The sequence below is a fragment of the Microtus pennsylvanicus genome, chromosome 6, assembly GCF_037038515.1.
Source record: "Microtus pennsylvanicus isolate mMicPen1 chromosome 6, mMicPen1.hap1, whole genome shotgun sequence".
Taxonomy (NCBI): Eukaryota; Metazoa; Chordata; class Mammalia; order Rodentia; family Cricetidae; genus Microtus; species Microtus pennsylvanicus.
This window is the reverse complement of record NC_134584.1, coordinates 4,652,953-4,668,442: the sequence shown is the minus strand read 5'-3', so window position 1 is coordinate 4,668,442 and position 15,490 is coordinate 4,652,953. Positions and strand designations below refer to the sequence as shown.

At 49.3% G+C, this 15,490-nt stretch overlaps 1 protein-coding gene across 2 annotated transcripts; it reads right to left on the bottom strand.

Annotated features, from left to right (window-relative positions):
• Positions 1-3,042: 3,042 nt before the first annotated feature.
• Slc6a18 (solute carrier family 6 member 18) lies at positions 3,043-15,087 on the bottom strand. 2 transcript variants are annotated; one of them, XM_075977790.1, is made up of 12 exons: positions 14,931-15,087; positions 13,533-13,673; positions 13,181-13,318; positions 11,829-12,010; positions 9,852-9,962; positions 9,087-9,199; positions 6,965-7,093; positions 6,475-6,631; positions 5,381-5,585; positions 4,783-4,942; positions 4,421-4,583; positions 3,043-3,234 (listed from the first exon to the last, which is right to left on the bottom strand). In XM_075977790.1, the coding sequence occupies exons 1-12, from the start codon at positions 15,085-15,087 to the stop codon at positions 3,043-3,045; spliced, it is 1,848 nt and encodes a 615-aa protein (XP_075833905.1). The 2 variants fall into 2 exon arrangements, with proteins under 2 accessions (XP_075833905.1, XP_075833907.1); XM_075977792.1 differs by having other exon boundaries at positions 4,783-4,912.
• Between the last annotated feature and the right edge of the window lie 403 nt (positions 15,088-15,490).

Sequence of the window (15,490 nt, the reverse complement as noted above, 5' to 3'; positions counted from 1 at the left end):
GCTTCCTGAATGCCAACCTCCCTAACCTCAGCAGGATATAGATGCTGATTGGATGATGGGGTGACCAAGCTCACAAACTCCCATGTGGCCCAGGCTGCTGGGTAGGGTCCTCAAACTGAGGGGTGGGTTGCAGCTCTTTAGGCTGATGTAGGAGGGTTTTTATCTATCTGTTGCTTTCATTGGTTAATTTATAAAGAAAACTTCTTGGCCTGATAGGGCAGAATTTAGGTAGGCTGAGTAGACCGAACAGAATGCTGGGAAGAAGGGAAGTCAAGCAGTCACCATACCTCTCCTCTCCAAGATGGATGCAGGTTAAGATCCTTCCTGGTAAGCCACCACCTCATGGTGCTACACAGATTATTAGAAATGTGTTAATCAAGATGTGACAATTAGCCAGTAAGAGGTTAGAGCTAATGGGCCAAGCAGGGTTTAAAAGAATACAGTTTCCGTGTAATTATTTTGGGTAAAGCTAGCCAGTGGCTGGGAGCCCTCCTGGGTGGCAGGAAGCATCCCACCGCTCCTACTACAGGCTGAATCCTGTTTACCAAGGCGGTAAACAGGAGGCACATCCAGGATTGGTAGAGTTTAGGTAATGTACCTATGCATGGCTGGGATACAGCTCTACCATGATGCCATAAGGAAGATGACTTCCATGGTCGGTTCTCCTGAAGCCAAAATGTAGCAGGGTCAGGTCCTTGCTTTACAGAAGCATGAAAGGAAAAACCCAGGTGGAACTTATCTTTGTGATGAGACAACGGCCTGGGATCATCTGTTTCATCTGCTTCAGGTTGTCCTCTCTGTAGACTCCCTAGCCATAAGAGTGGTGCCATTCACAATGAGTTTCATTTCCACCTTCTGTATGAGGGGCTTCTTCTCATACAGCAAGTTGGCTGGTCTGTCTGAGAATCTGTTCTCAGGATCACCTGGACTACAGAATTACTTTTCACCTTAGAGTGTAGAGGAACACCTCATCAATCCTAACCTTAGTTGTAGGATAGAGCTGGGCCGGAGAAAAACGCTGAGAGGAGAAGAGGCTCATACTATGGCTGAGGAAGACATGGACTCTGTTCGTCTCAGAGTTGACAGGCATTCATAGCAGCTTCATTTCCAGGTGGATACACTGGCCTGAGGAGTGGTGTGTTCCTTCAAGTTGGCAGGCCTAGCCTATGTTTTTCTCAAGGGAAGGGTCAACTTAAGGGTACCTTGCAGGTAGGTATGCTCCTGCAGGCTCAGGATGCTCACCTTTGCTCTGAAGTCCTGGCCCTTGTTCACCTCCTCCTGGACAGTGATTTGACGGCCACCCCAATGTTCCAGGCACTCATCGGAGGCTCCAAATAGTCAGCCTGTTTAACAGAGGCTGGCGTGCCTCTGATCTGTCTACCTGTCCATCTGTCAGCTGCCTATTTGGCATGCCTCCTGCCATCCTCCCTTTGGTGCAGATATCCTCATAGCTGCATCAAGAATGGACTGCTCTTGAAGAGATAAACACCCAAGCCCTTGTTGTCTGGAGTTAGACAGGACTCCATGTTCTGGGCTCTGGGATCAAGGGCACACGTGCTCTCATCTCAGCTCCTGGCAGAAAGCATATTCTTCCAAGGTGCCAGCAGAGCCTATGCTGCTATTATAATGTTCTACACCAAAAAAAAAAATCCCCTAACAATAGTCCCCTACAACACCCTAGTATTTTTGAAACACAATATGAACATGAAATACCCCTTGTATAAAGATAGGTAAACTCTTACATCCCCACTTATCAAGAGAATTTATCAATGGCAGAACGGGTGGGCATGGACAGTTTCCACAGTCCAGGATGCTTCACCAAGGTCAGGATTTAACCCTCCATAGGCTTGAGCACTTTGAGTTGGGCACCCTGGGGCTCATTCCGCATGTGGTGTTCAGCAAATCTGCAGGTGGGCATCTCCAGAAACCTGTGTTTACTTTTATCTGAGCTGGCCACGGCAAAAATGGCTTCCAGGAAGAGACATATATGCACACGTAAACCTTTCTTGCTTAAAATGTCAGCACCCTGGACAGTACCACATGACCCATTTCAACTTCAAGACACCAGTGTCTGTTGTGCCTGGGCAGTTACTGACATCACAAAGCCACTGGCTGGTGTAGATGGCTCTGTAGGGACTAATCAGAAGTGGACATTCTTGTCTAGGGCTCCAGGATTCCAATGACCTTGATTTCACAGTGTTGCTGCAAGGGGCAGAAAACAAGAGGATGGAAAAGGAGGGGAGAGGGGGATCTCAGCACCGAGAAACAGAGGGAAAGAGTCCTTCTGTGATTCTGAAGTCATGGCTATGCCTGAAGGCTTTGGAGGACTGGGTAGTAAAGAGTCACAGTGAGTGAACAGATGTGAGTTAAAAAAAATTATTATCATTCTCATGAGAGAGTAGAACTGACTGACCAGTAGCATTTTTGCACTTTCTTGACAAGCAAAAATTAGATGCTTGAAAGACAAAAAATGTAACATGTATGATGAGTCAGTGATACAGTCCTGGGCTTTTGAGCACCCCACCCCACCTCTGTGGCACTGGTTGTAGGCATGTGATACTGGGTTCTCTAATGATCTCTAATCTGTACTTGTGGGTCTCTTCATACATGTGGTGACTCCAGGCTGATATGGGACAAGGAAGAGGTTTTTTGCCTGTCAGGTTTTTCCCACTGATCTCAGCTTGCCTTTGAAGGCCAGCCATAGTACTGAATTCCTGGAATTAGTAATCTGGAGGTCATTCATAGAAAAGGGATTCCACAGTCCTGCCACTGCCAACCAAGCACACTCAGGACTACCCCACTCAGCATGGATTTCAGGGGAAGCCATGCACACACAGAGTGCACCCTAGGGAACTTGGAGAAATGGCATCACACAGATGCCCACTGGGCATCATGCAGCCCCCCTGAGCCTATAAGTTTCTGCCACGCAGAAAGCTGGGAACACAATAATCATGTGGTCTTGGTCATGGACGGAGTGTAATGAGGCTGGGTCTGAGTTGCACAGGTCTACTCCCCCACCCTGGTCTACTCTGGATTTGTTCTTCAGCAGTTTCTGCTCTCCTGTGGCTTCAGACCACTCTCTAGGTGTGCATCCTTCCACCTCCGTCTGTGCTGGTACAACAGATGACCCAGAGCAACTGCTGGAACCCACAGTGACGGCAGAAAGGACAGGAGCACACAGACAATCTGCACCCAGCCCGGGTAGAGCTTCTCCTCTCTTGAGGGGAAATGTTCCTGTGGAGACAGAAGGGCATGCTCAGATATATGTTCTGGCAGGGATCATACCACCCATCTCCAAGAGGAGCTAGGCTGATCCTTGGCCACCAACTTAAGTAAAATGGCAACTTCACTCCCCACTTCCTGAAACAGCGAGTACACAGATTCTTAAGAAAATGAAAGAAGTTTGGCCAGGACTACTTCTACCCCAACCTCTCCTGAGGGTGAGTACCCCCAAAAGGGCAGCTTTGCACAACCATCATTATGGGTCCCCATATTTCTCTTATGCAACATGGCAACACAGCTCACCCAACTTTCAGATGTTTCTTGTGTGCTTGCATGGGCAGGTATAAAATACATCTAACGGGACAGCTCTCATGCAAACTTCCCAAGTATATAGCCTTCTTTATAGCCCCTGCTGCTCTGGTCGGGTCTCTCTAGGATGGACTTAGAGAGGCTTGCTCTCATGATAATGAGAGACACAGATGCAGGTGAAGTTCTGAACCATGTGTGTGTGCCTCTGATGACCAGGCAGTTGGGTATAGGTCAAGAGTCACAGCTGGAAGTGACCCACAAAACTCAGGAGACTATGAAAAGCCTGGGGCCATATTGATAACTATACAACACCCTCTGCCCATCAATTATCTTGACATATATTAAAAAATGAGCAGTTTTCCATCTGCTTGTCCCAAAGTACACAGAGAAAGTGAAATGTCCCTAAGAAAGAGGCCAGTGGGACCTATGTCTCTAGAGCAGTGCTTCTGGATCTTCCTAATGCTTTGACCCCTTAATTTAATTCCTCATGCTTTGGTGACCCATCAACCATAAAATCATTTTCGTTGCTACTTCATAGCTGTAATTTTGCTACTGTTATGAATCATGATGTAAATATCTATGTTTTCCTATAGTCTTAGGTGACCCCTGTGAAAGATTGTTTGACCCCAAAAGGGGCTGCAAAGCACAGGTTGAGAACCACTGTCCTAGAGTCTAGAAACCACTGAAATCCACACTCTGCTCACGAAAGCCCTAGCCTTGGAATGTTAGTATCTGAGTATTATAGACAACCAACTATTTATACCCCTAATTTTCCAGTTACCAGAAGTGGTCAGACCACACTACCACAGATAGATCATCTAAGCCACGGGGAGCATCATGGATGCTAGGTAAAGCCTGAAGGATTCCCACAGCCTTGAGAAGGACCTACGTATTGGGGGTTCCAGGCCTTGTAGCTGGGCGGTCTCTGGGTCAGAAGGATGATGTAGGACAGGAAGATGCTGAGCAGCAGCATAGGGCTCACCACCTTCCATGTCACCTGCCAGTAGAGCCCGGGCCGCCGCCCAGTCATCCACTCAATGTCATCACAGAACCTGCAGAAGACACAGGAAGCACTTGCTCAGGTTCCCTTGTGTGGCCTCATTGGACAGCCCATCCTTTAAAGTCAGGAACTGTGGGCACCCGAGCCCACCCTGGATCTTAAGGTACCAGGGCAGAGCATTTCCCAGGATCCAGTACACCACCCATTCCATCCCCTACTTTGCCCTGAGAGGGGGCATGGGAGCAGCTTACCGCTTCATCCCATAAACATAGATGACCCCAACCACCTCCATGAAGGCAAAAAAGATCAGATTCAGAGAAGCTGCGAAGCTGTCAAAGATCTCCAGCCAGTAGTTTCCAGACTGCAGTGTGAAGCAGATGGCTGAGAGGAAACAGACAAGGCAGACCATCCCTGGGGACAAAGGTAAGCAGGATGAGAGGTGGTGTGGTGGAGCATCAGGAGGCCCTGGGCAGCAGGAGGCTTTTCAGGTTTCCTTGACCCCCATCCCTTGGTTCCTTTATCCCTATCTCTCCCAGTACTTTGCCAGGCAGCAGAGAGGACCTGCTAGAGATGGGGTTCTGTTTGCATAGGGGAAGGGAATCCCAACTGTTGCTCCTCCCTTCTCCCCACTCCTATCTACCTTCTCCCTATCCTTTCCTTCTTACTACTATTCCCCAAACAGAGGCCATTGGGGTTTTCCTGCTTCTAGAGGTGAGCCTGTCCCTGGCCTTCCCCAGGAACATGGACCCTGGACTTCTGCTTCCAAGTGTGTTGGTTGTTGAACAATGGGCAAGATGGACAAGAGCCCAGGGTGGACAGTGAGGACAGGCCCTCCACCCATCTACTTACCAGTCATGGCTTCTTTGGGGATGCTTCTGGGTAAGATCCCCATGTCAAATAGCGGTGTAATGACACTCTCCATGTTCCCGAACATGGAGGACAGACCCAGGGTAAACAACATCCCAAAAAAGAGCACGGACCACACAGAAGCGGCTGGCATGTGCAGGACAGCTTCTGTGAAAACGATGAAGGCCAGGCCTGGACCTGAGGCACTCTGCAACACAGAGGCTATGCTATGGTCATGTGCACAGCACACAACCCACATTATAACACATGCACACCCCATCCTGATACATGTGCATCCATACCTTTACCTGAATGTGCTAGCTGTAACATGTATACATATCACACAGTGACACGTGTATACACACCGACATGTGTGTACAGCACCATAATATGTACGCAACCCATACCATGACACATGTGCCCTGTACAGTGACATATCTGTGCTCCACACTGTAACACATACACACTCCCTCATTGTGGTACGTGTAATACACATGCACCCACACCATGACACATGCACAGCCTTACTATCTCACATGTGTACTCTACCCTATGATACATTCATGCCTCACATCGTGACATAGGCAAACCCTGCACTATGACATATACATCCCCAAACCTACCATGACATGTGTGTCCCATACTGTGATATGTACACACTCTACACCATGATCTATATACACACATGCTTTCTGGTGTCAGAAATGCTACACTGCTTTTCTGGGAAGACAGGCCACAGGCACACCTCTGAGGGAAGGGGGCACTTTTCCTTGAACATCAATCAGCTGAGCAGGAAATCTATGGCCTTGGGATCAGGGGTCAGGAACTACTGCCCTGAGGATCTTTCCCCCATCCCTAGTCTGGTACCTATGGGTCCCCAGCACCCACTGTCCTCTATGACAAGACTGTGGCCTCCATGTTCTGTGTCCCAGCAATGTTGTCATCCTAAATTTGTCCTGTCTGCTAGATGCAGGCAGACTGAGGTGCTTTTCTGGGGTTCCCTGTGGGATATGTCCCCAGCATTTTGCAGCTCAAAATTCTCTCTATGTGGCCCTGGTTTCCTAGGGACAGCCCTCCTGTCCTGTTCCTGTGGGTACCTTATCCAGAAAGTCTTCCAGATGGCAGGTCTTCAGTGGGAGCTGGGCCAACCTTTCAGCATGAGTGGCATTCAGGTGCATGAGGACAGCTGGGTACTCATCCCTAGAGATGCTAAGCTCTGGAAAGTCGAACTCATTGATGAGGCTCAAGATGTTTCTGCAGGAGCAGAAAGAGACTGGTGAGGAGAGGATTTGATGCTCTACAATGGCCAGCAAATGTTCCAATATCCCAGGGAAGTTCTGAAGCAAATAGCAGCACCCAGATGAGGACTCCAGCCTTTCTAGACCCTGTGGTGTCCCACGGATACCTGTGTCTGGCCAGCACTGGAAAGAGGAGGCTCTTTCTGCCTGTGGGCTAAGAATAGGAACACCTCTTCTGTGGGCATGAATGAGGAGGAGACAGATTCACCTGATACTGCTTTTGCAGACATGTAAAATATAGGAGTTATAGGACAGTTAAGACTGCCTGTTCCAGTACAGCTATGCTCACCCGTCCAGGCACCTCCCATAGTCATTGGTCGCCTTGAACCCCATGATGGAGAAGATGGTGATGGATGCATACAGGGACGTCATGCTGTTGACCAGCGCAATGGTCACGGCATCCTTCTCACAGTTGTTCCTGGACACAAGCACATGGCCATCATGGGACTTTCTGGGTCAGAACCAGCCTTCCTATGGGAGGAAACGGGAATGATTCCCTCCTTAGCACCTCTACAGCCTGAGGCAGGCTCACTCTAAACCTGGAGGTTATGGGGGTGATCTCATGCTCCCAGGATGACTTCAGCCTCTCCCCACACTCCTCCACTACAACCCAACTCAGAACCACCAAGAGTCTGGGATTCATGTAGTGGTGGGCATAGACGCAGGCTTTTGAGACTACTCTCCAAGGAGAATGCATACAAGTGCGCCTTGAGTGAATCCAGGCCAGTGAGTTACCACAAACACTCAGAGACCTCTGTCCTATAGAAAGGTGACTGGCCACATAAAGTTGGTTTGTTAGAGTCTGTCATGGTGTGGCCCGGTGGTTTAGATTAGTGGCACTGCACCCTGGTATCCGGCAGCAGCATCTGTATGTGTCAGCATCAGACCAGAAGATTTAACACTACATATATGCTTTTATGGTACATGTACACGTTATGCACATTTTGATCAGCATCCTGCCCAGCGTGAAAGACATGCGAACGCTGTCATCAAAAATGAAGTTTCTGGGGCTGGAGAGATAGTTCGGTGGTTAATAGTATTTGCTGCTCTTACAGAGGGCTGAAATTAAGTTCTCAGTATGTACAAACATCTGTAACTCCAGTCTCAGGAGATCTGGCCTCTTCTGGCCTTCTCAGGCACCAGACACATGGCAAAACACATGCATAGTAGGCAAAATACCCACACACATAAAAATAAATTAATAAAAATAAAAAATACCTACAGAAAAAGCTGACTGGAGCTGGTGAGAGCTCACTGACTCTTGACTGATAGTAGATGAACCTGCATAGGGCCAAATTAGGCCCACTAAATGTGGGGCACAGTTGTGAGGTTTGGACTATCTGTGGGGACACTGGCAGTGGGACCAGGATTTATCCCTAGGGCTTGAACTGGCATTTAGGAGCACATTCTTTTTGGAGGGATAGATATAGTGGGGAGGGCTTTAATCTTGCCTCGAAGTGAAGTGTCAGATTTTGCTGACTCCCCATGGGAAGCCTCACCCTTTCTGAAGAGTGGATGGGGAGATGGGGCAGGGAGAAGGTGAAGGAAGTGGGAGGAGGGGAGAGAGTGGGAACGGGGATAGCTACGTAAAATGAGAAAAGGTTGTGTTAAAAAAAACTCTTAATAAAAAAGGAAAAAGTAATTTAAAATAAGTCATAAAGAAAATGAAGCTACCTATGTCAGTCATAACAAAAAGCAAAACCAGAGGTCACGACAGAAAGGAGCTTGTGCACAATTGCCTAACAGTCAGTATTGCGGGGATTCTCCTGGACCACAACCTCACACAAGGTCCACCTTCTGCAAGAACAACTGTTAACCCTTTGCAATCAACTTCAGACTATTGGCCACTGCGCCAAGATAACCTGTAAAATTCTCGTATTCTTTGGGATCTGACCACAGTCTGCTGCGGCACTGGGCCCAGGCCTTTCCATTGCATTGCTCTGCTATTTCCAAATTTGGATGGATGCCAGGATTCTTCAAGCATCTTCAATTGTTTTTGTGGTATACCATTTCATCCCTGTTCGGCCTTGGGTGGGCTAGGTACTTGGTGGAGTCCAGATGCTGCCACCGAGGCCCAACCTGACCACCTTCAGAGGACACCCTGCATTATCTTCAGTAAAACAGTAATAGTTATGGAGGAGGGGGAAGGAAATGGGAGGTGGTGATGGGGAGGAGACAGAAATCTTTAATAAATAAATAAATAATAATAAAAACAAAAAAAGTAATAGTTATTCAGAAAGTCTTAAGAAGCTCCTATTCAGAATGAAATTTCCACTTGGAGTTCACAGGAGATTCCCCTTATCTGACAGCGTGATTCCAATTTGCTGTGTCTGTCTCGGGTTTGCTGACTCAGTGCTGACTGTAAAGGCATACACACACACACACACACACCCCACAAACAGTCTGCATACCTGGGCGGGTTGTAGCTTGCAAAAGCAATATGTCCTCCAAAGGCCAGAGACAGAGAGAAAAAAATCTGGGTGGCTGCATCCAGCCAGACCCGTGGGTTCTGGAGAATCTTCATCTGGAATGAACGGGGGTGGCTTCATTATGCAGTGGGCAGACCATACCCGCTTGTGCATCTGACTATTTCAGAACACTGGCACACTCATGAGCAGGAGTAACTCGTTCTAAAGTCTCAGAAGTGAGCAGCCTGGGGGTAGCAGCAGACCCAGTTCTGAGATGAGTCTGACAAGCCCCTGGCTCAAGAACTACAGACCTAGGGCTCTGAGTCTTTACCTCCTAGGCCTTAGTGTGACTTAAGGTGCTCTGAGGGGTATGAACTACCTTTATCCACTCTTTCTCTGATGCTCACACTAGGAGAAGTGTGCTGGAAAACTCCCAGGATCTTGGGGTTACCTAGAAGGGTCACAGGCTCTGGGTCTTGTATCTCACCGGTTATGGGGAGCATGGCAGAGGTTAGTACTTAATCCAGGGGTGGGTCACCTGATCCCCAGCCAGCCTCTCTCTGAACTACACTCAATTGCACCCCAACTTCCCTCATGTGTCTCCCCACTCAGTAATCTACTTGCCCCAAATGGAAGTCATGCATGCTTCGTCTAGCTACGATGCCCCTCCTGATCCCTGTGGTGGGTGTCTTCACTCCGCATTGACTTGGCAAGCTTTACTGACAATGTACCGTGGCCGTGACCCCTAGGTGCATAAGGTCTACTTACGTTGGGAGTGAACAGGTAGGTCAAGCCCTCTGTTGCTCCAGGCAGGGTCAAACCTCTGATGAGGAAGATGGTTAACACCAGGTAAGGGAACAGGGCTGTAAAGTAGATCACCTGAGGGCAACAAAGAACGACACACGGATAGGATTGTGCCACAAGAAAGCCTTTGTAGGAGCCGCTGAGAAGACGTCCAGGGCCCATGTCCCAGTACTCTTCTCAGACTAGGCCAGCAGGGGGTATTTGGGAATGTGGGGTCAGGGCAAGGTCAGACGCATGACTTTGGCTCATGGCCAACATCACACGAGCCTCCATTTTCACATCTGTGCCCTGTGGAGTCAGCTGAGGTAAGCCTTGAGGTCCTAGGATACACAGGTCTCTCTCAAGAACAAGGATTGGTTCCCATAAAGAGGTGTCCCCTCTTCAGGCTCTCTCTTCCTAGCCTTTGCTCCAGCCTTAACCTCTTACCCCTCGGCCTCTTCCTCTTTCATTTTTCAAGACAGGGTTTCCTCTGTGTAGCAGCAGCTCTGGCTGTCCTAGAACTCTTTCTCTGTAGACCAGGCTGGCCTCAGACTCATAGAGATCTGCCTGCCTCTGCCTCCAGAGTGTTGAGATTAAAGGTGTGCGCCACCACCACCCAGCCAGCCTCCTCTTTTTATCTTCTCCTCTCTCTGTCCCCATTCCCAGCCTTTGTCCTCATCCCCCAGGTTCCTCCTCATATCCTGGACTCCCTCCTTTAGCTTCCCCTCCCCTTCCACAGCCCACAGCCTCCCCCTCTCCAGATGCCTCTCCAGCCTCCTCCTGCTATGTCTCCCTTCTGCAAAAGCTATGATTGGACTCTACTCAGTCTTTCTTGGACAGCCTTGTTCCTGACCTTGTATCCTTCTGAGGCCCTCTTCAAACTCCTTCTAATCTTCATTCTGGGATCACTGGGTTCTTGCTATGTGGCCAGTGTCCTCTCTATACCATTCTCATTTCCCTGATACTCCAGCTGGCCACAGAGCTAGGCCCTGTCTACACTCTCCTACACTGCCTATAGTCTCCCCTCCTACACTGGGCCAGTACTGGTCCTCAGCTGGTGTTTCAGGCTTCTTCTCTCTAAGTGTCCACGTGAAAAGAATATGCAAGGGACAATAATCTCTGTGTGTGCCTAAACCCCATGAGACAGACCACAGGACCTGCTGGTACATTTTCAAGAGCTTGCTGAGAACATGAGAGGCTGTGTGGATTCTGTACAGATGCTCGGTACCCAGCAGTCAAAGGCAGAGCCAGGGTGTGAGGGTCCAAATGGCCACCTGAACAGAACCTGTGCATGATAACACGCGAGGCTTTCTCCTGTTCCAGAGAACCACAGTAACCAATAGTACCACTGTTCTCTGTCCCTGACAGACAATGACCTGTTCACAGCAGAGCCAGACAATGCTGGTGCTATTAACACTTTAGAAGCAAAAGCAGTGCCAAGCCAGGAAGGGAGAAGAGGGAAAGAGAAACAGGAGGAGGCTCTTAAAGTCACAGGTTATGTGGGGTCAGCTGCCGCTGAGTAGGAGAGGAGCAGTCAGTGCTCTTGGTGGCCCTGTAACAATCCAAGGAGGACATATAGGATGTGGCTTCCCAGAGAAAGAGTAACAGGATCAGAGGTTTGGGGACCCAGAGTAGACAACCCAATGGAAGAGTTAATCCCAGTCACACACACACCAGGTGTGAATGGTCTAAACACCCCAGTAAGGAGAAAGCATTCAGAGTGGGATGAAAGAAACCCAATGGGAGACTAGCAATAAGAGCTCACATTAAATAAATACACACAGAGGAGGGTGAACATGCTGTGTGAACACACAGAAGAAAGTCAGTCCCCATTAGATACATGTCAGTTCCAGGACAGGCAGGACCAGGAGAAGGAAACACTGAGAAGCCAAGAGGGGCCAGTTCTAGAAAGCATCTCGGGCACACAAGCTACCCACACAGTGTGCAGACAGCGCAACTCACCTTCCCTGTGCTCTCAATGCCTCTGATGACGCACAGGTACACAGTTGCCCAGCAGGCCACCAGGCAGAGGAACAGCTTCCACTGGATAGTGCCTGTGTTGTTGATGTCAGATGTGATGTTCAGAGTCTGCCGGTACCAGAAGTAGCTCACGGTGCCGCTGCCCTGGCACTCCTGCACAAATCCTGGAGCCAAGAGCACTGTTACAGGCTGGCCTCAGAGTCTGGAGACAGTCCATGCCATTCCCTAACCACTACCCATGAACTACAGGCGCCAGCATGGCAGACCTTTCACAGCCTGGAACTGCCCTGAAAGGGCTACTTGGGCTGTTTTTACCACCTCCCTTTTGGGCTCAGGATCCCCTTGTGTGTGTCTGTGTGCATTTGTGTATGTATGTGTATATATGTGTGGCTGTGGTGTGTGCACACACATGTGCATGTAGGGCAAAGGATAACTTCAGGTATCATTCTTAGAAATGCCATCCAACTTCTCTGAGACCAGGTCTTTTATTGTTCTGATATTCACCAACGAGGCTAGGCTGGCTGGTCAGTGAGCCCCTGAGATATTTCTTTCTCTGCCTCCCCAGGACTAGGATTATAAGCTCGCACCACATGCGGTCTGGGGATCAATGCTTGTGAGGCAAGCACTTTATCAACTCATCTCCTAAGTCCCCAGGATCCTTTTCTTGCTTCTCTTTGGTACCAAGGCCAAGATGAAGAACTCTGCAAGAGGCTATGTCCCTCTCTGGAAACAAAACTATCCAGGTGACTCTGACTGGATTTCAAATGTGCCCTTTAGGGAAGAGACCCGAGTGAGGTATGTGTTCTGTAGCTCTGCCTTCATCTGCTCCAGAGCCACACACAGAGCCTCCAAGTTCCCAGTGAAGTCTTACTGTTGGGAGCAGTGAGACCCAAGATCCTGAATTTCTTGTAATCCCCTGATCTGAGTGCCTACAGCTGCTCTGAGCATGAGACCTTCAGGAGTTTCTGATGGCAGGAGAGTGGTTTCTGGTGGGTTTGGCTGGGGCGTGGCTATCTCTATATAAGCTGCCCCTGAACACAATAAAGTGGCCGTTCTTGGGGAATTCAAGGATGATCTCTCTCTCTCTCTCTCTCTCTCTCTCTCTCTCTCTCTCTCTCTCTCTCTCTCTCTCTCTCTCTCTCTCTCTCTCTGTCTCTTCCTCCTCCTCCTCCTCCTCCTCCTCTCTCTTTCCCCTCTCTCCCCTCTCTCCTCTCACTCCCTCCCCCCTCTGTGTGTGTGTGTGTATTTTAACCTCCAGCCCCTTGCCCGAAGCTCATGAACTGTGTAATAGCACACCGAGCGCAGACACGGCTGCTCGGTGCACGGCATCTTACCTGTTCTGTTGAGATCCAATGGGCATGTACTCCAGGGCAGCGGGTGTTGGAAGGAGTTGAGGAAGAACCACAGGACCCACAGAAGAACTGTGTTGTAGTACAGGCTGATCAGGAAGGATACTGAGAAGCAGCCCAGGCCTGCAGACACAGTAACGCACCCAAAGTCAGGTAGAGAATAAAATGGAACCGTCCCGTTACACGTGGCCCGTCACAGCTGCTTCTGTATCTTTCCAACTATCTTTGTCCTGTTTTGTTATGCTTGCCCTGTCTCTTACCATAAAGTGCCCTGCTCCCCAGTTAAGAGGTCTCCAAGGGACCTGAGCGGGTGGCATGGTCTGGGAATGGGGCATACCTACTCCACCAAGGTAGGGAGAGATGGTCCGCCACACACCAATGCTGCCCCTTCGTAGGCGCTGGCCGATGGCGAGCTCAATGTAGAAGAGCGGGATCCCCTCAAAGACCAGGGCGATGAAATAGGGGATGAGGAAGGCCCCTGCAAGGACACAGAGTGAGCAGATAACCAGAGAGCCTCGGGTGCCCACGGCTGATCAGCGTAGTCGACAAAGTGATGGCATCATGAAGCCGTGCTCACGACAGTTTAAGCACAGTGTCTGTTCCCAGCATGTATTTGGGTCGTCCCACCAGAGTGAGGGACGGCAGAATGACAAGAAGATCCCACCCAGACCTTAGGGCCTTTGGTGCTTATTTTTTTTTTTAAGTAGTATCGTGGAAGCTAAGGACATAGCCTAGCGGTTAAAATGTTTGCTTTGCAAGCATGAGAATCTGAGTTCAAGCCCCAGAATCCTTGTAAAAAGCTGGGCATGGTTGTGCACACTTGTAATCTCAGCTCTGGAGGTGGGAGAGGTGGGCAGATCTCCGTAGCTTGTTAGACAGCGAGCCAAAGCCTACTTGGCAAATTCCAGGTCAGTGAGAGATCATGTATTAAAAAAATAAGGTAGATGGCTGATGTTGTGCTGTGGCCTACAAACACATACACACACATACACGCACATGCATGCACACACACACATATACAATATAGAAGCTAAGAAAATTTGGGGAACAAGTCAGCCTAATGTCCCAGCCAGGCCCCATAAGCTCACAACTGTCCTATTGGGAGCTGTTCCGTGTTAGCTCTCAAGACAGTATAGTCTATATTTGAAATCTCTCCTCCTGCACCCCCAGTATAGAGCTATCATCAGCGTGGCTTTTGTAGCTATGTGAAGGGAAACAGGTGTCTAAGGGAGAGAGGCTCTGTGAGTGTGTATGGGGGAGTGACTTTGCTCCTTTACTAAGTAATAGGCTGCCATGGGTAGAGTTTAATGATCAGTAAAATAGTGTCCATAGTCCTAGGTGTTCTGCAGAACCTCTTGACTCTCAGAACCCAAGCCTGTGCTGTGCCAAGGGTCGGCTGCCTTGGAGGTGGATCATTGATGAAGCCAAGCAGCTTGCTATAATATTATGCAAAGAACCAGGAAGAAACCAACCCTGAGTCTAGCGGGACACCAAGGTGGTGATGGGAGCCCAGAGTCCACTGCTTGCATCCAAGACCAAGACACACTGTGATTGGCAACAATGATGTCATATTCTACTCTTACTCAAGATCCCAGGAGGTTGGGTGCCAGGAGCGACTCAAAGGCACGAGGCTATTCTTTGGATAATGGCAAAATATAATTTCCAAGAAGAGACAGTTGCCACCTGAGGGCGGAAAAGGCTGGACAAGGAGCATGTTGGGAAGCAGGCGGCTTACCTCCCCCATAGGTCTGGCACAGGTAGGGGAACCTCCATATGTTACCCAGTCCCACGGCAAAGCCGATGCAGCTCAGGAGGTACTGAAGTTTGTTGTCCCACTTGGGCCTCTCATCCTCCATGTCCACAAGTGGGTCCATCCCCGAGCCCTGTGCCATGCCGAGCGGTCACCCTGGGTATGGCTGAGAGGTGTGGTTGTAGGATGGGCACCTTGCAGCACACTAGTCTGGCGAGCCTTCTGGAATCTGCTGAACTGAGGAAGCCAGAGCAGTCAGCCCCTCCTTACAATGTTTCTCCATTTATTTAAAGAAGCCCAGTTAATTGCTAACTGGAATCGAGTTCCTGCCTACTGCAGAGCCCATCTTTATACCTGAATCTACCAGCCTACCTGAGGTTTTCTTTATCATGTATTCGGTGAGTAGCACAACCTGCCAGCACCATACTCAATACAGACCAGGTGCTCCATAGGACCTGCAGAACTCCCAGAATGGCATGTCCAGTTGGCCATTAAACCTATTTATTCTGTAACTAAGCCTGTAGTGTAAGTAATACATGCTCGCT